Source organism: Platichthys flesus, chromosome 2, assembly GCF_949316205.1.
Source record: "Platichthys flesus chromosome 2, fPlaFle2.1, whole genome shotgun sequence".
Classification (NCBI taxonomy): domain Eukaryota; kingdom Metazoa; phylum Chordata; class Actinopteri; order Pleuronectiformes; family Pleuronectidae; genus Platichthys; species Platichthys flesus.
In genome coordinates, this window is record NC_084946.1 from 3,638,205 (window position 1) to 3,660,190 (window position 21,986).

Sequence of the window (21,986 nt, forward strand, 5' to 3'; positions counted from 1 at the left end):
TGACCTGGGTCATAAGAAAAAGCAGACAGCACGCGCTCATGACCCAGCTATCTTTGCACGGTCGCAGATAAGAGGAACAACCTCTGTGACAGATGAGGGACCCACTCTACATAGTCATGGCTTTTATTCCAAGGATTTGCTCCCTGCCAACGAGCCCCATGAGCAAAATGGCTCTGACATCGGCTGAGAACAAAGCAGGAGGCTTCCACGGATCCAGTTAAGATATGTAGAAGAAAGCTATCAAGCGGAGTTATGTGCAAGACATATAACAGAAGATGAACATCAGTCATCCATTATTAGACCATATCTGTGCTCGTAGATTTTAATGCAGACATCTTAAGAGACATTTTCTCCATTGTTGGGAATAACAAAGACGATAAGAAAAAAACTGCCTTCGATTTTTTACGCACAGACAGATAGTGAGTCACATTCCATTCAAAGCTGAGGAACAATGCCCAAGGCGGAGAGAATAAAGGAATATCACGTTCTTTTTGTGCCAAATTCTGCTTAGAGACATTTGTACAGTGACACAAAAGGGATCGGTCCAAGTTAGGATCAGTGTGTATTTCTAGGCCACTATGTAAACACTGGCGTACGCCTCTGGCTTGTGCACCGTGCATTGAAACACCAACATGTGAAGTCATCTGAGGTTCATATTTCCAAGTCGTCAACTGTGCAGTCTGTGTGTTTACCTGCCTTCTCAGAGAATGCCGTATATGTTTTGTGATTGGGGTGATACAGAAGGCAGACCTTCATACCAACAGAATTACCTAGGGACAGGTATGCGAATAGAATTGAGGCATTAGGGGTCAAACTAACTTCCTTTAGGGTCCAAGGTAATAAGAAACCCTCCCATGTAGCACACGTTACACTGCTTTCACACCCAGTAAGAGAAAATATATCTTACCACTTGAAGATTTCGTGCTAGATCACAGGACTGGAGAGGGAGAGGATGCAGGCTCACCCGAGAACCATCCATCTCGGGCTGATAATCAGAAAGAGCTTCCACTGACATCACAAATAACTGGGATGTGTCCCTTTGCTATACTATGTGTTACTGACACCCTGTCTCGGTCAAAGTGATACTGTTGGAAGCACTATTAAACATCCTGATGGTTTGGGCCTGCTGCTGAGTATGGTTGGCTTCATTTGAAAGGTTTTCCTCCTGATGTTTTCACTTCAATAGCCTGATCTGGCAAAAATCAATCTACCAAATAGAATCCACTGAAAAGTATGCTGAAGCCAAGACGTGGCAAGTAGGAAAATAAACCAAACACAGCTGAAACTTATGTTCCACAAGTAAGAAAAATCCTTAAAATCCCACTGATATTTGCAGTAATGCAAAATGAGAAAAAAGCTAAACCTACAACCTTGGTATGTCCTGTGGTTCCCCACCCCATTTTGTCAAGATAAGGATGTAGAATTAAAACTCACGTCACACAGTGAGAGTGCACAGCAAGTAGTAATATTGAAATAACAGGTCAGAAGTTGATTGTTGAACGATGACATTTGCTAAAACAGTGTGGGCGACATTGCGTAACATGCAATAAACAAATAAATGGCATCTCCCATTTCCTTTAAAACCCAGGTTTGCTTCCACCTTGGTGACTTGTTATTAGAAGGGCAATTTTGCCAGGCAGTAAGACAAAGATCATCTTAAACACCTAGTTTGTGTTTAACATTTGTACATGCCTCGTCCAGCTGCCTCTGTAGGCACATGAAGACATGTTACTATCTTCAAAATAAAAAAACTTTGATCATAGCATGGCCAAATCTTTGTTTCTAGTGTAAATGGGGCTCAGCCATGCTAGCTATCACAACTCTAAGCTGCTAAGTTCCCCATTACCCTGACAATCTCCCTGTTTGCACCAGAGGTTTATTCCAAGAAAAACAAACTTGCAACAAGTGTTTTGACTAGATCATAAAAAAATGTGTTGAATCAACACTGTTTTACATGAACTAACATAAAAGAGAAAAACTGACTTGGAATTGTAGAAAACTACATCAGATGAGTGCTCTAAGAAGACTATTTGAATATTGAACCCATGTCAAAACTCCCTTCTCCCTCACAACCTCCTGTACTAATAAAAAAAGCTTTCCTTCGACATGTGCCGAATCAACACTGTTTTACATGAACTAACATAAAAGAGAAAAACTGACTTGGAATTGTAGAAAACTACATCAGATGAGTGCTCTAAGAAGACTATTTGAATATTGCACCCATGTCAAAACTCCCTTCTCCCTCACAACCTCCTGTACTAATGAAATTGCCCTTCTGAGATAGTTGTTATAAATAATCACAATGAGAATGCTCCTAATCTATATCGGTAATGGAGGAAACATTTGGGTGATAGAGTTGGAGTTGGCTAAAATTGCACACAGCAGAGCCAAGGACAAAGTACAAATAGCTTTAGCAACTTTAAATCCTCTGTTTGTTTGTTCTTGTAATGTAAAAATAGCCTTTTGAAAGTTTTTTAAAGGTGACCTGGATGGGATAATTTAAGTCTTATTTAATTAGAAACTGGAAGCAGAAGCATTCAGAGCAGATGCCAGGGCTGTGCTGGGACAGGAGAGCATTATAGACATGATGAGTTTGTCTTGATGACATGGAGCTGGGCCAGAAACTCTGTGTCTAGGACCAACTGCAGGGAAATCTCTGCTGCCTCGTCCCGTCCTAACGATGGATCTGTGAGCTAAATGACACAAGACACTGCTGAGCTGATGAAGCAGGTGGTAAACAGCCATGCTGAAGTCATTTAGTGTAGGAAATATCACGTCTATCCCAATGAACAACATTTGCTGTGTTTGGCACTAAAAGAGAAATTAGGTTTTTATATTTGACCATTATTTCTATCTGTAATAAAAGCATTGCACTTACCAAGTTAATGGATGACAACCTGACATGAGACGTCTTTGCTAAATTTCACAGCAGGGCAAGAAACAAGTGACAGCTAGGTTCGTCAAAACATAGCAAAAGTCTATCTATAGTAAAATGTCAACACAGTTTACACTACAGCATCCATACTACAATAGTACATTTACCATTTTTCTACACTTTGAACAAACCAGATATGTCTTAATTATTCAGCATTAAACAGCAGTTAATGCTAACATCAGCTATGTGCTAATTGCAAAACGTATAAATAGTAACGTTAACTTTGGCCTTCTCTGCATTTTGTGGTGCACACTGTGCCATCAAAGCTTCAGTTGAAGTTCAGTGGTCACTTTCAGTTTTACATTAAAATTAAATAAGTGCTTACATGTGTTGCCCCACTACACCTTTTGATGGCAAGGTTAATACAAAAAAACAGTAGCCTTATGCACACTGATTCTAATAGGGTGTCAACCCAGTAATCAGGGCTCACTGTGGTTCATACTCTACTCTGCCATCAAATGTTTAAATTATCAGACTTAATACTTGTTATTTATCTTTCAAATTTATATAATGTGATAATGTTCATTTTAACAAAGCAAATACATTTGTGAGCAACAGTGATTTTTTTTTTAAACTGCAACAAATTGCTCTTTGTGATCATCAATACTCCCCAGAACTGTGTGACACAAAAATAAAACTGAGATTCACTGTACTCTGTCTCACACAGTTAAAAATCATTTTCTAAAATTACTGTTCTCTGCTACGGGAAACCCACAAACTATAAATTAAGTTGACTCAGATAGTTAATTAATGACCTTGGAAATTAGCAGTAGAAAGTAGTGAAATCCCCAAAACATTGACGTGAAAAGAGCGGAAACACCATGAAGCCTTATCACAGCTACATTGGTTTGTTGAAATATTCTTCAAAACAAATATTATGTGGATATCACAATCATTATTTTTCTACCAGAGGCTTTGATACAGACTCACAGCCTGGCAGTAAAGCAGAGAGAGTCCTTATGTTCAATCAGAGAAGTCAAAGGTGGGAGGTCCTGGCTGTCAATCAATGCATGAATGCGCCTCTGGCTAGCAAGCTCCAGATTCCTGGATAAGACGTGTTGGTCTTAAAATGAGGTGTGGTCAGGCCAATTGTTGGTGCTGATGGTCTGCTAGTACATGAAGTGTAAGACACAATCCACCAAGGTACGAGAACACCAAGCTTTTAAAATGAATGGGAGATGGTACCCCAGAGTCCAGCACATGTCCATTCTTGCAAACCTGCATCTGCATATGCCACACCTGAACTGTCACCTGTGATTAAACACATGCTACATACACAGTCACTCATATCAAATGGATACCGGCTGCCTTGTACTCATGTTTTTGTGATTGTGTTAATTGTGGCAGCACCTGTGCTCCTACAGCTGTCAACGTGTATCTTCATTGAAAACATGCTGAGGCAGTTTGTTTATCAGAAGCTAATACTATTGGGCACTTTAAAGAGCAGCAAAGCACCTAACAAAATCTTCACCACTTCATAATGTAATAGATCTTGACTTACAACTAATTTCGCTTTAGACCAAGCAATTTGCGAGTTGCAGACCCTGTAAATCTAAAATGAAAAAGAGGAGAATGATATGAACCATAAGTAAAACCCACTGTAGTGGATTAGTGCTCTGTATGTGCTTTGAATCCTTTAATGTACATGACGAGTGCTTCAACATGATACATGTGTATAAGATGTGACATAAGCCAAGAAATCCAGTCACTTGACCCAGCGTCATATGTGCTGCAGCATTTCCTCATTATACACACAGCTCACTTTGGCCTGTTTGTATGATAAGTCCTTTGAAGCAGTAAATCATTTCACTAATCCAGACATGCAGACACAGTTGTGTACATACTCTCCTGCTTGGATTGGCTCCAGATTTCTGATCAAAGTCTCATTTTTCCAGCTCAGTTTTTGCTATTGTACAGTATATCCCAGAGGAAGCAGTGATTATAGATGAGCAGATGGAAACTTTTGTCCGGCGTTTACTGAACACATGCAGACGAATTAAACGCAGGACTACCAGTCTGCTGGATGTTGATGGACTTGAAAGAGACACTGTATAAATGAATATTTGAAAATGTTTTCTTGTTTCTATGTCTCTTTGAGGTGTAACAACATAGTCAGCCATTAGCTGTCAGTCCACATTGTGTAGGGCAGATTCCCCGACCATCCTATCTGTCAGATCCTGAAAGTGTGAAAGGACCTTTGATTGCACTTTTCCTCAGGGAATTTGTGGGACCTTGAATCAGACAGTTTCCAGAGGCACACAGAATCCAGATAGAGCGCAGCGCTGTGTGGTTATGCCTCAAATTCTTTACCTCCATTACAGTTAGTTTTGCACATACAGTGGTATAGGTAATTTTAAGACATCTTCAGATTATTTTCTGAGCTACAGCGTTCATATTTGTGCTGTAGATAAATCACCTGTTTTATATTCTCCTTATAAAAAAAACGATGTAGTTAAAATTTAAAATTGTTGGTACTTTTGCTTTCACGATGGCTCCCCTGTGTTTTGCATAAATTCAAAGGGATACCATTCCAATGATTGTCCTCATAGACCATCCACAAGTCAAAGTTGGTCCAACCCAGTCCTTCAATATGGTTTAATTGAGTGGACTTCTGAAGTTAGCGTTTCATTAGCTGAGGAGTTCACGTATTTTTCCAAACGACACTGTAAATGCTTGTGTGATGTGTTCAATGTGCACAAGAACAATGAACAAGTACTTGCGTGACTCACTGTTGTAGCTTCCATATGTACAACTTGTTCTTTTGGTTTGACTGATGTGTTTCTTCAAAGGTCCGCAGAAAGCGATCGACCATAACTGTACCATAGTGACTATGAAACTCACTATGAAAAATGTAACTATAAACATTAAAGCTTGGTGATACATCTGTCTTGTTTCTAAATACTGAGTTATTCGCATATCTCTGCAGCAACACATACATTAAATCCAGTAAGCAGCTTGAATTGCACCTCATTTGAATGTAGATGCATTCACTGTCCATATACCCGTTCATGTGTGTAATATATCCACGTATAAAAAGCAACAAAAATAACGTTTGCCAATTAAAGACATTGACAGAACAACCCCTATAATGAACCTTCTGACAATTGATAACATCTATCAATTTAATTCAATTTACAAAAGGCAGGTGAAACATTGTATCGGTATCATTCTGTAACACTGAGGTAAGTCTATCTAGGGTAGGGCGATATATCTACTATACTTGATGTATCGCAGCTTCTACCACTTGTACCAGCGAAAATACATTTTCATGTGAATGTTTTAAGCTGTCAGCATGAAATTCTCTTTGAGTTTGGCTTCTCTCTTCTCATGGCCCTCTCAAAGCAGAGTGTATCAGTAGAGAAGGGGAGAGACTCAGACAGAACGGAGAAAAAGAAAGTGAAGAGTCCCAGGACATTTAGGAGAGTTCAGAGATGGTTTTTGACTGTTTTTTTATATTCTTTGTATCCCTTATTTTAATACTAACCTAAACATAAATGCAGGTTTTTACAAAAGGTTCACTTATGTTTTCTTGTCCAGTACTCATCTATCAGGTGTACTGTTATTATTTAATGTGTCAGGTCTAACAGTGTTGTAGTTTGTGTCACAGTTACAGTAGATTCCGATATGAAAACACACACAATATTCCGTTCAAAACAATTAATGTAACAAAAATTAAATGAGTAACACGGAGGACAGCATTTTTTTTTATCCATGTTGGGTGAATGGCTAATGTCTATAAACATGTCTTGAGCAGAAAGATTTTACAGATGGAAATCTGGGCCCCACACAGGGCTCAGACAGCTGTTGCCATCATGGCTGATTTAAGGTGACAGTAACGTCAGGACAGACTCACCTAAGTCCAGGGACAGAGACTGTGAAGCAGCCACCTGAAAAATAAATCATCCTCTTTTGATTGAGCAGCCACTCGATCACCCTGACAGACTGTTTAAGGATATCTGACCGGCTGAGTGCCAGTTATTATAAATGGCACTCAGCCGTTTATAATAAATAGCCGTTATTTATTATAACGACCTATAGTAATCTGACACTCAAGGCAAATTCATAGTTTTGTCCACTGCGGTCAGCTAAAGTTCTCATGACGTACAGGATGTAATCCACCCATGTCTGCTGGCTAAGCACTGACCCCTATGCAGACGTCTGTGTGCTGCCAGAAATTTGTGAGTGCGCTGACTGTACGCATCGACTGTGCATGCTGCAGGAGCAATATCCAACTACTGGAATGGAGTGTGGGATCAGGTAAGCATGCCGGTCACACCAGTATGACTTGAACCATGTTTATGTTTGTTTGACCGGAATGAGAACGCAACTCTCACGGAAAGTGGAATATTCTGTCAACCCTTCATATTGCAAGAACCGATTTCACCAGCTAAAGGGCAAAATACCTGAGGGTGACATGGGTGAGGTGGCTTTCATAGCCCTGCCATACAAGCCAGTAGTCAGTCAGATTTACCTTTAGCCTCACTGTACCCTTAACGTTGGCATGTATCATTGATCACGATCAGCTCTCAGTTCGTCTCTGCAATTTCTGAGTGACCCACCTCCACCCCTTCACCACCTCTTAGAACAAGTCATCTGCACCAGTCATCCAGAAGCCCATCATATACGTCCCAACTCCACACTCCATCCCTCATCAGAACCAAAACACCACTGACTATTTTCGATTACAATAATTTATTTTTCATTCCATTTTTACTTTCTCTTTAGTTTCTCCTTAAATCTCTCCTGATTGAAATGAGATAGAGGCCAAAAGACCCCTTAAATAGATCACCAAATCTTCATCCCCCCTCCCCAGAGAAGTGCCAGGATACTCTGACCAATGTGCACATGTCTCATTGTGTCCTGTGGTGCTGTGAATTTACCAGCTGCAACCGATGCTGTGATCAATGACATACCCCTACTCGATGTTTATCTTAAACCTACACTGTCACTTTTACAGTTCGACCCATTTCATCCCAATGTAAACATATAATTCCTCAGCACGCTGACATTAAGCAATGACTTGGTGCAACACGCTGCGGATCTCTCAGACAGTCTCCCTTTAATTTGACACATGGGAGAAAGGAATCACTCAAAGTAAGCAAAAGGAGGGCCTCCTCTAATGGTAGTCAATTATTCTGCTGATTCTTTTTCCAATCCTTCAATTAATTGCTTGGTCTGTACACCGAATGAAACATGAAAAATGCAGGTGAATACATATGAAAAAGCTAAAGATTCCCTGGTCAGATGTCTTGTACTGTGTAAGAAACTGTCTAAAACCCCAAGATATCTAATTGACTATGGTATAAGGTACATTTCCAATAAAAGAAGCTACAACTGTAAAACGTTAAACTGTTTGGATTAAAAAAGTACTACTAATCATTTATCAGACTAGACATGCTGATTCATTTCCTGTTGATATGAACAAATCCATCTACGGGTACAAATAAGTAACCCATAATGACTGTTGTAGCTTTATTGTAAAACAGTTTGAACCTAGCAGGCAGAGAAACAATGATTTTTCTAACTGTCACAGTCTACGTTCTAGTTCTATCTATAACCAACCTTTAATAAGTAATGATTCAATTTTTCAAAATCCTAAAACAATAAAAGAATGGTATATGCCCAAAGGTATAAAGAAAAACAATATATTTCAGTGTGACTTTATTAAAAACTTCAAAAAGAGTCACTGAGTAAACTATAAGCAGATACCTGTAGCTGTTACCTGTGAGACACACTTTGTCGATTGTCGTCTGAAAGATAAACCCAAGGCCAGCTTCAGGAAAACATTGGGAGGTTTCTATTAAGAGTTGACAAATCCTGCATAGAGCTTTTCCAGTGCTGCTCCGAGATAATGAGTCAGGTCTGTGACGAACTGACAGATAACTCCCTCTAAACCCTTCCTCCTGCAGAGGCTCCACAACACAAAGCAATGTGTCATTTTTGGGATGAAGCTTTTGGATCCGGTCTTGATCCTCCAGCGGCTGAACAGAGGTTTCTCCTCATGTATCAATGTGCATACGGCCTCATAATAAATCAAAGCGGGCAGGCACACAGTGATTATGTAATTACATTATTTCATTAAAAGATTAATTGATTAACACCAGCCTCCTAATAGATTAAGAAGTCCTAATAGATAATTTATCATCCACATGCTCTATTTAAAAAGCCCTTTGATTAAATGTGTTGAGCGTGTATGTCAAACATGATTTTACTTGAGGGCCGGACACGCAGAGTAAAACAACAGCTGTACAATATGTGATTCAATACAACAGTGCTGCATTGGGTCCTGCATTTACAATGGTTCAGATACATTATAAGATGCATTTTGTAAACTGTGTTAGACGTTGATTGAACTCTATGATCAAGGTCATTAAAAACCGAGATAAGCCCTTTACATTCTGGCAACATGATACTATGAGAATGATCAATGAGCTATTAGCAGGTCCTGTACTGACAGCTGACAGCTATCACTTCCTCTGAAAGAACAAGACAAGCTCTGGAGTTTAAAACAGCATCGGAGGGCGACTGTGGCTCCGGAGGTAAAGCCGGTCATCCTCAAACAGTTTGATCCCAATCTCCCCCTATTGTACTTGTCAAAGTGTCCTTGGGCAAGATACTGAACCCCATATTATCCCTGACAGCTTCGCAGTGTGGGAGTGATGTATGGTAGAGAAAGTGCTGCACATAGTGTAGATGCACTGTAGGAATTTGTGTGAATGGGCAAATGGTAAAAAAGCTTTGAGATCTCATCAAGACTAGAAATAAGGAAAATACAGACCATTTACCATTTTATTTCCCGTGATTTGAGATGGAGATCAGAGATATCCATACCCTCCCTGAAATTAATTCTGACACTCATTTTAGCCATCAGACGCCTCCATGGGCTGCATGTCAAAGTCACTTCTGCAGGTACTGATGACAGTATTAGTGAGGAGTCCAAATTAAAGGGCTGACCTACAATAATTAAATTCCTGGTATAAGCAGAATGCAGGCATGCACCTTTCTCTTTCCTATCTTTGCTTCTCGATGTCGCAAAAGTCAAGGGTCTGGATTAACTGCTTGACAGTGGACATGCTTGACACTTGGTGCTGATACGATCACCGTAATTACAACATCCAATCATAGTTCCCCCATTCAGACACACAACATAGCTGTCGTGTTAACATGCCATGATAGCTGTCCAAGTATTCCAAAAGGAAAAGAACACTTACAATAAAGAACCAGATAAGGACATGCCAGATACAGCAGCTCCTCTGTGTCAGGCAGGACCTGTGTTTGTGTTATTATCATCTGATTTGCTTGTACCTGTGCCGCCACCTTAAAAGTTGAACTTTTAAAGCAATCGAACCACGATGAGGTTTCGGAATTGTGAGACATCACCACATTCAAAGTGAAACTGCAGCTTTTCAATTGAAGCCTTCAAGGCGTGTGGTTGTGTTCTCTTGCAGAAGTAAACAATTTACATCCAGTTTTTGTCTTAATCTCTCTCTGCTCCCCCGACAAATATTTGTTTGTAATTCAAACTGAAGCTTGAAGCCCAAACATGTGAGTATTGCTGAAACAGCTTTAGTAACTAGAGTGTACAGTGTAACTGTGTATTGCATATAGAGGCCCCGGGGCACCAACATCTGGAACTGCTAATGCCTCATGTTGCACACAGTCATTTCTTATGCATCCACAATGGATCAAATAACTATTAGCTATTCCATTTAAAGAGCAATGGCCTGTTTTTTTTTATTAAGAACAATTGTTAGTATATTGACATTTTCAGCTAAATAAACACTCCTTTTGCTTCACTCTACAATCAGAGTGTAGAACTCTCTCACACGTTCTACTGTGTACTTCAGGCTAATGACAGATTTTACATGAGCTGATTTAAAAAATGTATTACTGATACATCTGTACAGGTAAATTGTGCTTTTCCAAATTCTCTTTAAAGAAGTATTTATCATGAACAGTGACAAATCTCCCCCCCCCCCCCAAACCCATGTGATGTTGAAGATGAAAAACCCTCTATAAATCCAAGAAGCAGATATCACAGAACCACTCACGATGTTGACACTGAGGGGCAGTAAAATACAATAAAATATAGATTCTAAATCTTTCAAATGAAAATCTTTCAATCTAAGACCCACCTCTGAAATAAAAGTAGCTGAAGGCTGGAGGCCAGAGACAATTTACTGCCGAATCCTAACTCAAGCCTGTCCGTCTGTCTGCCTGTCTCCTCTGGGAGAGCTGAGGCAACGTGCAGTAAAAACAGTGGCGAGGCCTTGTTTGCTGGGTGAGCGATGGTGGTGACTGCTGTGAGAGGATGTTCACTGCCGGGGCTCACTATTTATGTTCCCGCTCAGATACCTAGAGACTGGTGAGTGTCACCACTCCTTCCATACGCTCATGACATATGGCCTGGCCTGGTGTTTATAACAGGACAGGGAGGGGAGAATTGGGCCTCATTCACCAGCAGTTCCAAAAAGGAAACTTCTTCATAAACCCCACTTACGCAGTTTTTAATATAATATAATATATATTTTTAAGATTCCGACATTTACCAATGTTTTCTTATCTTGTATTTGTTCCTATTTAAGAACAAAATCGACCCTTACGCATGCTTGACAACTGAGATGCTTGTAGAAAATAATAATTTATACTTTTAATTCTACAGTTGTATTATAAGATTTAAAGTACACTATTATGTTATTATTTCCAGACAAGGTGGAAATGGTTCAGAGGAGAACACACACAGAATATTTGGTCTATACTGCAAAATATATCACCTTTAAAACACATGTTGAAGAGGAGAATAATTATTCACAAAAATAGTCACCCATCTTTAGGTTTAACACACTGGTGTTTAAATGTTAAATGAGTCACATGTTGTATAGTTTGACTGATTCAGCTTTTAGTTAAAAGGTTCCATCCAAGTGAAGCCTGTTAATTCTGAAAACCAGGTTTATTTCTGATCTGAGATGAGAGACGGCTCAGGAGATCCAACAGCACTACACCAATCCGAGCGGGGATTGAATCCAAATATTATTCATTTGTCTGAACCGGCATCTCCAGTCTTGATGTGTCCGTCAGGCTCAGGTCTAGTATCCACAGATGCTCAGCTGAGGGTTCAACTGCAGGGCTGTTTTTGCAATGAGTCTCTACATACAGATAACTCTGTGCACCTTCCTTCTCTCTTTCCTTCCCCCTCTCTCTTCTGTGTTTTTGACTAAAGCTCAAATCAAACAATTTTTTCTTCACTTTCTCCTAGCAAAGCTTTCACTGAATGTGTAACTGTATCCCATGTAATGTTTTTGCGGTAATTTATGTTCACTGCTAACAAAACCAATTATAACAACTTTTTTTTTACGGTTTGAGTCCGGTGCAGCGCCGTCTTTAGTTTTTCATTCATCTCATACTTTAGAGCAACACGATTTGCTCAATGTTATAACACATATGCGAAGCTTTCAGCAGTTTAAGATCGTGACATGAATGTGAGGTAGATATTTCTTAGAAAACTTCTTAAGAACAAATTAAAGAAAATTCTTGTTAGACTGCATCGCAGAAATAACTCTTGCAACTAAAGCAATGCATAAAAAAAAAGGTTTAATAGTTTAAAAAATGGTGAAAACCCTTCATACACTACCTGCCTTTTATCAAAGGACGGAATCTGATGAACATGGAACAACTTTACACGGAACCACAGATTTGACCCAAATTGATGCAGCTGTCAAAAAATATTTCCAAGTAACTCTCTGCACTTCTGAGCCTCCAGCGTGGGCGGATCTCAGACTGCTCCTTCCTGGAACCTCTGAAACTTTAACACTCCAGTCTTCAAAATCCAACATTATCATAAAACACGCTGGGAAAAGTTGCTAATTTAAGAAGGTCTGTGCACTGACATTAAAGTTAGTGAGAGTTAACCCACACAGCATTACTGAAAATAACAAGTTCAGAAAGATGGCACTGACCTAGAATCCAATCTAACAGCATGAATATGGAAAATCTAAGTATGCAGCGTCATGATTAGTGTCATTTTTAGCAGCTTTTCCAGGCTTTAAAATATGGAATGAGGAAATCATGCATCTATTTTAGTCAAATCCCATTAAGTGTCTTTGGTTACAAATGTAGTTCAGTTTTTATTTTCTTGCAGTCGATCCTGAACTGTGTATCTGTGAATCAGCTGAGGGAGCGAGACACATATAGTAACTATTTGCTAACTCTTTGGTTGTCATGCTACAGCGGTTTATCTGACTGCCATCTAGTGGCCAAAGTAACAATTAATACATGTTTATTCAAGTTTGAGCGATCTGTTATTCTTACTTTGGAATCACTGTCTGACACCCTTTGTTATGTTTTTGTTGAGATGCTGATAATTTACCTTCATTTAAATATATCCAAGACCCTCTGCTACATCATGGTTTTACACACGGTTGGATACGCAATATGTGCCCTTGTTGAACCATATAAAATCTCAATATCGCACCACTTACATTTATGTTGTAATTCGAGTGTACACAAGTAGAACAACAAAATATTACTCAAAATACTAAAAAATACTACAAAAAGCTGGCAAGGTAATTTTTCAATTTATTGCTTTATAACCAATAAAATGATGATGTTGTACCCTGCCTCTGGAATATTATTTTCTATGCATTTTACCCGAAGCCGTCAACAATGGACAGCATCCTGACATGTTTTCTTCCACAACTGAAGAAGCAGAGGAAGGTACAGCAGTGTAGAAGTAGGTCGGAAATAATTGTTTCCATAAGCCTTCATCACATCTTGCATTTTTGATTTGTCCATATTTCAAAGTCAGCCAGGTGTAACAACTACTTCGGGAAATGTCTGGCAACGTTACTTGAGTTGTAACTCGAAAACTGAGCATGCATGGATGAGGCAATCGTAATCGAAACATCATATCATAAATAACGGTCTTTGATTCAAAATGAGTAAATAAAAAGAAAAGCTAGTTTGAACTGAGTGTGAACTGAGCGTGATGCTCCTGGTGTGAAAGCATCTTTACACTTACCTTCATCAGGTATGTTGAGTAAAACAGGCCGATCTCTCTTCCCCTCCTCCTCTTCCTCCTCCTCTTTCACCTCCTCCACCTCCTCTCTGTCTTCACTGTGAAGGTCAAACAGCCTTTGGCCTGGCTCTCTGCTCTCATGGAGACTGACCCCAACCGGCAGCTGAGTGGTGGTGGATGTGAGATAACGGGCCATAGGGGTTGTATGGTACTCCGGCCCCCTGGGGGAGATGGTGCTGGGCTTGGGTGTAATCTTCTTGTGCCTGCTGGTCGAGTCGCTGCTCTTGGACTCTTCGTGGCTTTTCTCCTCTTGTGCTGAGTTTGTCCTGTAGGGCACATTCTTTCCTCCAGCCTCAGTTACACTCTGAAAAGTTATCTTTTCTTTTTCTTTTTCTTTTTCTTTTTCTTTTTCTTTTTCTTTTTTTTTTTCTTTTTCTTTTTCTTTTTCCTCTCCTTCTTCTGCTTTAGCCCCGTCCTCACTGTCCGGTGCGACTGTACCCTGGAATTCCTTTCGACCATGTGAACTTCCCCGGGGATGGATTGGGCTCTCTGGACTTTTGACTGTGTACATTGGAAATTTCACTTCATCTGATCTTCTCTGTTGATTGGATTGAATCTCGGTAGCTCTGACTGGATGACTATCATTGATGTGACCGTTTGAACCTATGGGCATAACCCTATCTATTGCATCTTGGTGATGCGTCTGAGTCTCAGTGCGTCTCTGATTATGTATTTGACTTTCTGAACTTATATCAGTGTACTCCGGGTGTTTTTTAACCTCAAATCTATGGTTCAGTGGAAAGTCGTCACTCCCCAATCTCCTGTGTGCATGCGATAGATTCTCTGATTCTGTCTTTGTATTCTGATCACTGAATGAGATACTCTGCACACTTGTCAGACCCTGTGAGGGCTGCCAAGAAGTAGTGGTGTCCTCGTACATATGTGGCCTGACAGTGCTCTGCGGTTCTCCCAGGGGATCATCTGTCACTTCCTCTTTGTATGCAGGATGGTCACGGACCCCATATCGCTCTCTCAGCTCCAGCTTGTTTGGTCTGTCAAAACTCGGAATGGCAGAGGGTCTGTCAGGCGTGTCAGAGCCTCCAGACACAGGTTTGACCTTGTCTGAGGAGAACAACTGGGTGGGGAAGACCAGAGATTGAGGGTAGGTCTCTGGAAGGTCTGTAGGACCATAATCATAGTCTTCTGGCTCCTCCTTATCAAATGTTGATGGTTTGAAGAGAGGAAGATTTCCATTAGGCAGAAGGTGGTAAGGTGTTGAGAGCTGATCGGTATGGCCTTGTTGGTCGTACTTGTAGGGGTGTCCGTCACGCCTGCTGCCTGCGTCCTCCTCTGTGGTCTCAGCTAACATGGGTTTATGGTCTTCCTTTGGATCACAGTCAGGCACAGGGTAGCAGATCAGCTCTCCCCCTTCGTTGGGGCAGTGGCAGACCCGGCAGGGGTCAACATGGAAGGAGTGTCCAGCCTCGTACTTTTGCCCGCTATGGGAACACCCGATGCGTTCGCACTGCATGCAGCCATCTGCAGGCTCTGAAATATCAATGCAGTTCGGTGGCATTTCAGGACAGCTGATGAAGTGGCACATGATCCGGCCTCCTCCAGCAGGGCAGGAGCACTCTGTGCTGCCGTAGTCCACAAAGTAAGAATCTCCCTCTGGCACTTTGCCATTCTTGAATCCAGCATTGACACAATCATAGTATTGGTAACCCTCGCATGTGCATCCTTTCTGTAAGCATGAAGTGCAACAGCTGCCACTCTCCAGCGCCTCTTCAATACAGTTGTCCAGCATGGGACAGTCCACGCCAGTGCAGTCACGCTGACACAAGCATACACACACATAGAGAAAAAGCAACGCACACCTCAGCAGTGCTACTTCAGCTCTTACGAGGCAGGCCATGGCACCTGGTGTACGAACAACAATCAAAAGAGATCGGGTATCATCCAAGGCCTTCAGTCCGTCTTCAAGGATTCTGGCACATTCTGCTCATCTGAATCACCTCAACTGTAAGAAATAGGAGACAGGAAGAGACAAACAGGCAGACAGAGGCTTAGTTTTTAAAATGAAAGCAGCCCAACATCTGGCTCCATAGTTGAGCACAAGAGAGTCCAATGAAAACAGCCTCATCTTAACATTAAGACTACATCTCATCATTAACATCCACTGCAGTACTGTTCAGCATCATTATGGAGACTTCCATCATGAAACCTAGAATCAGCTCAAGTTTTAAATATCTACCACATCCACGAATATCTCCAAAAAACCTCCGTAACAATCCAGTGTGTCCAGTTCAGATACTGAACATAAAGGGGAAGCTTTGTAATACTTCAGCAGTTGAGCTTTGCTGGGAACTAAATACACTTTATGGAAGCAATTAGTGGAGCACAGACTAAAGGGCACAGTCTCCTTTGACTACTGTTTCTTGCTGTAAATGGAGTGTTTAATAAGCATTGCAGTTTCAGACTCAATGGAATTGGATACACACAGTTCCGTTCTGGATTGTGTTCATAAGATCAGTTCACCAACAGAAAGTAGAAATCAAAGAGGATTATTACTTAATTAGATGATAAAATCTATTGCTAATTGTGTAAATAAAATCTACTTTAGAATCAAAACCTCAAATTTGACACAGATCTCTTGCTGCTCTGTGCAGGTATGAATGTGAAGAAATGTGACAATATTTACAAAATGCCCCCCCTTTTGGACGGATCAAAAGTAACATCAACCAGGTTGAGCAGCACATGCTGACTTCCCTGCAGGTCCCTTCCCAAAGTAAACACACACCCCCACATCAAACTCCAGCTGAGCCGATATTCAAGAAGTGCGGGATTTGACGCCACTTTGTTATGACCACTCCTGTCAGACGTCAGTAAACCTGCTCTAAAAACCTCTGAAAAAGCTGACATGCGATGTATAAAAAACTACCAGCAGTTCAGTAAATCATTCAAATGTACATATAAACCACCATATGAACAGTAATAATATTAAGATTAAGATTAAGATGCATTTATTAGTCCCAAACACATGCACAGACATGCAAAGGCACACTCATGCAGGTAGGGAAATTTAATCTCTGCTTTTGACCCATCTGGTGCAGGACACACAGAGCAGTGAGCGACCATGTACGGCGCTCTGGGAGCAGATGTTGGGGGAGTAAGGTGCCTTGCTCAGGGGCACTAGACAGGGTAGGGAGACTCTTGGATTTTTGGACAGATCAATCCAGGTTCGTCTTTTGTTGTCTCTCCGTGGAGTCGAACCAGAGACGAACCAGAGACCTTCTCTGCCCATAGTCCAAGTTTCTGCCACCTGACACCGCCTCTCCCATAAATTTAATAAAGGAACAAAGGAAATTTAATAAAGGAAATTCAGTTTAATTTTATGAAAAATGTAGACTAGGGAATCTGTGAAACAAAAAAACTGGTTGATCATGGACGCACAAAGGCTTCGTAGCAGATTAACCAGGTCCACAATGTTTTTCTAACTTCACTTATGCATCATAGACTGTTTATAAAAGCTCCACACTTAACATCCACCGAAACAATTAAAAAGTATACATGTATGTATCGTGTCATTACTGTTGTTAAGAAGTGTTTAATTTGAAAAGACTCGGGTTTGGTTTTGGTCATATTTCCATTCTCATAAACATTAAGCTGTATATAAACTGCATATTTATACAGCTTGAATCATTTGCCCACTGATAATAATGTACACAACACATTTCATAGCCTCATCGATATGTTGGAGAATGAAGGTGTAAAAAAACTGTGTTAGACCACAAAAATCTTCACAAGCTCTATAACAGGCTTTTGTTGTGGAGTTGATTATTCTAACAAGAGTGACTGGTTTTGATATGTCAGAGCCAAAGAGTCTGAACCACAACATGTAGTGAATGAAGAAGGACAGTTGGAATAGTTCACCTTTTTTGGCTCTAGACCTTTAATTCTCAGAGTTGGAGCTGCTGTGACAGCCTACCTGAGGGGACAACCGGCCCCTGCCTGCCCCCGAGGTCTGCTCACGTTTCCAACCTGAGAAGTGAACAACGCTGCACTGCTCTCAGGGAAAGTGACATGCATCATTACTGCACCACACATAATAAAAGTTGGCAAGGTGTGGCTGGAACAGAATGCAAATGGAGAAGTATTGAGTCGCCTGGTGTTTCCCAGAGCAGTGAGGAATGGGGGGATTCCTCTCTTAAGTTCTCTAAACACACACGCACACACACGCACACACAGACAAAGCTGAGGTCTAAACAGTCCCTGATGTAAGGCAGCTCTGCCAACGTGCACAAAAAGGAGAGGATTCGTTTAATGAAAACAAACTGTGGCAGAACAACTTTTCTGAGTCTACACAAAAGACTCAGTGTGGAACACAGGCAGGGACACACATCCACACAGGGAGAGAGAGGAGATGCCATTATGCTGTGTGCTGTTGACAAGCTGGAAGCACAACACCAATATTACAATAACCTTTATAAACAATAAAAAGTTTTTTTTTCTAGCTTTGGACAGATATGTGTGCAAACAGGGGCATTAACAACTTTCCTGTTGTGCACAAACGTTCTGCAACCTGTCACCTCCTCCACCTGATCACTGGAAGCACTTCTCCTCTTCACCTCTGAGCACAGGACTGAGCAGGCAAAGTTTGAAACAGTAACTCAAAGTAAAAATGACTCTTACAGTTCTCCCCACAGCACCCATGAGTTCGTGTTTTCAAGCAGGCGAACACGGAGTCCGGTTAACAACAGAGAGCCAGCTGCGGACACTGTAGCGGTATGTGTTACCTTGTGCTTTGCGCAGTGCCGGGCTGGAGAGACGCCTGCAGTCCGTCCTCGGAGCGATGTCAGTGGGAACCTAGTGAGCACCGCAGCGCTGCTGGCAGCCAGACCGGCGGAAGAGGAGGTCCGAGCTGAGGTTTCCCTGCTGGAGACTCGGGAGGAGATCCAATCGTGATTCATGATGAAGGGCCGGCTGCACCGCAGGGCCGGCCCACGCCTCACACTCCACAACATCTGAAGAACTTTCAAACTGCAATACAAATCTTAGGTTTAAAAAAAAAAATATATATATATGTATATTTTACAAATTTATTTGGGTAAGTGCCTAGGAAGACCAAAGCAATGGTTGAAAACAGCATTTACAGCTCATGCACAATCTGATTGAGACAAACATAAGATGTTGCCTATAACAGAATGTAACACAATATACTTTTTAAAAACTACAGCATTTCCAACTCTGGACCGTTATTTAAACCATGGGAGACACAGCCATATAGAAAGATTTAACAGATTTTTTATCTTGTAATCTCCAGAACACACACACACACTCGATGATTTTGAACGTCAGAACACACATTTGCCGTTTGTAGGAAACAATTTCATAGTTGCAATTCCAGAGACTTGAAATCTCACAAAATCTCATGTGATTCTTCTTCCTCTTTAGAGTGCAGCAGCATTAATTGACTACAAGAGCAGTCCACTCAAGGGGCTTATGGTGCATTCATACCAGACGTAAAGTGCATTTTTGAGGCTTTGAGAACACAAACAAAGTCAATGCAAAGGCACAAATAGACATTTCGCATCAGTCATGCCAGGTGTTGCAGATGGCTTCACTCACTTGAGTTAAGATATTTGAACTTAAGCAAAAGAGTCACAAACCCGAGCTAGCTGGTGATCAGACCGACCACTGGTTTCAGCCTGGAAACAACAGTCATCCAGATACAGCTGCCAGATAAGATGGTGAAATTCCCTTAGCTGTGTGAAGCTCCGGGTGGTCTACTAGACTAAGGAGGCAGTGAACTTACAAGAGCCTCTGTTACAGTTTGGCCTCTAAGAAATTGATACAATGGTTCAACCGTGAGTTCATATTTGTATTCAATTAGAAAGTTTTCATAAAGCCAAGCTAGCTGTTTCCAGTGGTTATGCTTAATTATATTAAATTTCATTTTTTTGTCCATTAAATTCCGCACCCATCACTGTGGTGAACTACCTCAAACTCACATAGAGCTTATATCAGTATACTGTCATGTCGCCAGGGTCATGGTGCTGCTGCTCTCTCTTATATTTCCTTTAGAGCCATGTCCTCAGCCCCCAGGGTAAACTTAAGCTGCTGTCCACTGCGGTAGTTTTAAGGATCTTGCATGTACCTCATAAATGGAAGGCCATGACCGTGGCCAAACAAAAGCCTTGTGCTCACATCATTAGTCATGCTGCTGTCTGCCTCTGCCAGTTGCAGCCCATGCGTGAGGCCATAGGCTATCTCTACGGCCCACAAAGACTAAAACTCAACTACAGGCCTGCTTTTAATTACCTGTTTGATCCCTCACTGAACACTACTCCTTGGAGGGCTGAGGATCCATGTCTCTGCATTCGCATGTAGTGAAGAATTATTCATCCTCAGTTATTTAATATGTGTCCACCTTTTGGAGGGATCTTGACCCCGTAACCACAAATGGCAGAGTGACTTTTTACGACTTCAGAACAACCCTGTGTCTCACTTTCACAACACCCTCCCTCCGTTTTGAAGTGGACCCTTTGGAGGCCATCGTAAATCTGGCACAATGCAGCTCCTTCAGAAGACGTCTGAGTTCAAAGAGCTCGGGGAGGGTGACTTGTTTGGGATGAAATGTAGCATGCTCTGGGTTTAAATGGACTCACTCATCATGTTGGAGCGCAGTGACCTGAGCGCCAGTCTGGATCCCACCCAGCAGCCTGCAGAAAGGTCCTAATGAGAAGCTGCATGGGCCTCGGGTGAAGTGGTGATCGGTGCAGGGATACAAATATCAGCCCTGATCGCAGATAAGACCACAGCCAGGGGAGTGGGCCAGCTTTCGGCCAGAGACAAGAGATGAGGTAAAACAATAGAGCGAACTCGGATTCAGAGTGCTGGGTCAGTGGAAGGACATGTCAGAACCTGCTTGTAGGCCTACATTTCTTATTTAATCGACTCTACTGAGGGCCAGCTGCCTTACAAAAATAGTATTTGCTGTCACAGGACGGCTCCCAGGAGTTACCTGCAATTTTTGGTTTTAAATCGCACTGATGACACAGTGTGAGATAATACCATCAGAGAGGGGTTGCCATGGCGTAGTGAACAAATTTGGATTTTACTTGTCGATAGCAAGATCAGACTCAGCCCCACTATAAAATACAGAGTGAGACTCGACAACACATGGGTGAGATTTGTGGAATCCTAGTGCGATCTCCGGGGAAAGCCATCACATGCAGACAAGGCTTTGAAATAGCCGGGGTGGCCTCAGGGATACAGGCTTCATGTGTGGGATCACCAGGGAGCATCTGGCTCAAGACTCACTGCTGTCCCTCTTGTACGGTTCACTGAAGACAGGCTCGGTATGGGGTCTCAAAAATGAATGTATCATTACTGTATCAGTTTCACATATCTGTAGAATGATCGCTTAGGGCGGTTGTCAGTTCAGTATACATATAAGAAAAGTTAAGCATGGAACAATCTGAAGATAACCTTTGTTCCCAGTTTTGGCCCAAACTTAGACTGCTATCACCACCTCCCCAGCTCCAGCTGACACCGGAAGAAAGTGAGATCATGTTGTGCATGTGCAAGATGTTCTTGAAGTTAATCACATCTTTGTCATTCGAGCAGCTGAGGTAAACGTTATCTCCTGAATAAAAAGTTCTGGAAGTACACAAGCTGTATCCTGGCTGCATTATCCAGACTGTGATCACAGTCAACAGAAAGCAACACGTCACGGCCGACAGAAGTATCAGTTCCATTGTTTAATGAGCTGGTCACACTGTTGGCAGAGGAAATGTGGGTAAAGAACATTAAGAAAGTATATTCCAGGTGGTTTATACATCATATCATGAAATTATTATATCAAAAAAATATTTCCCAGTAGTACCCTTAAGTTTCTATCTATCTAGTTTTCTATTTAAATTATCTACATCCAGATTTTTATTTAGGAATGCACACACTCAAAAGCATCAATCCGGATTATATCGGATATTTTTCATACAGATCCATGAATTATTCCTTGGGGAATTAAAACAA

General features: G+C 41.3%; 1 protein-coding gene across 1 annotated transcript in view; it reads right to left on the reverse strand.

Annotated features, from left to right (window-relative positions):
- Positions 1–18,843, reverse strand: part of fbln2 (fibulin 2) — a 76,492-nt gene extending 57,649 nt beyond the window's left edge. The window contains exons 1-2 of the mRNA XM_062394625.1: positions 18,746–18,843; positions 13,953–15,969 (exon numbers count right to left, since the gene is read on the reverse strand). Of these exons, the coding sequence (XP_062250609.1) occupies positions 13,953–15,864 (1,912 nt within the window). The 5' untranslated portion in view covers positions 15,865–15,969; positions 18,746–18,843. The remainder of the gene's footprint in view (positions 1–13,952; positions 15,970–18,745) is intronic.
- Between the last annotated feature and the right edge of the window lie 3,143 nt (positions 18,844–21,986).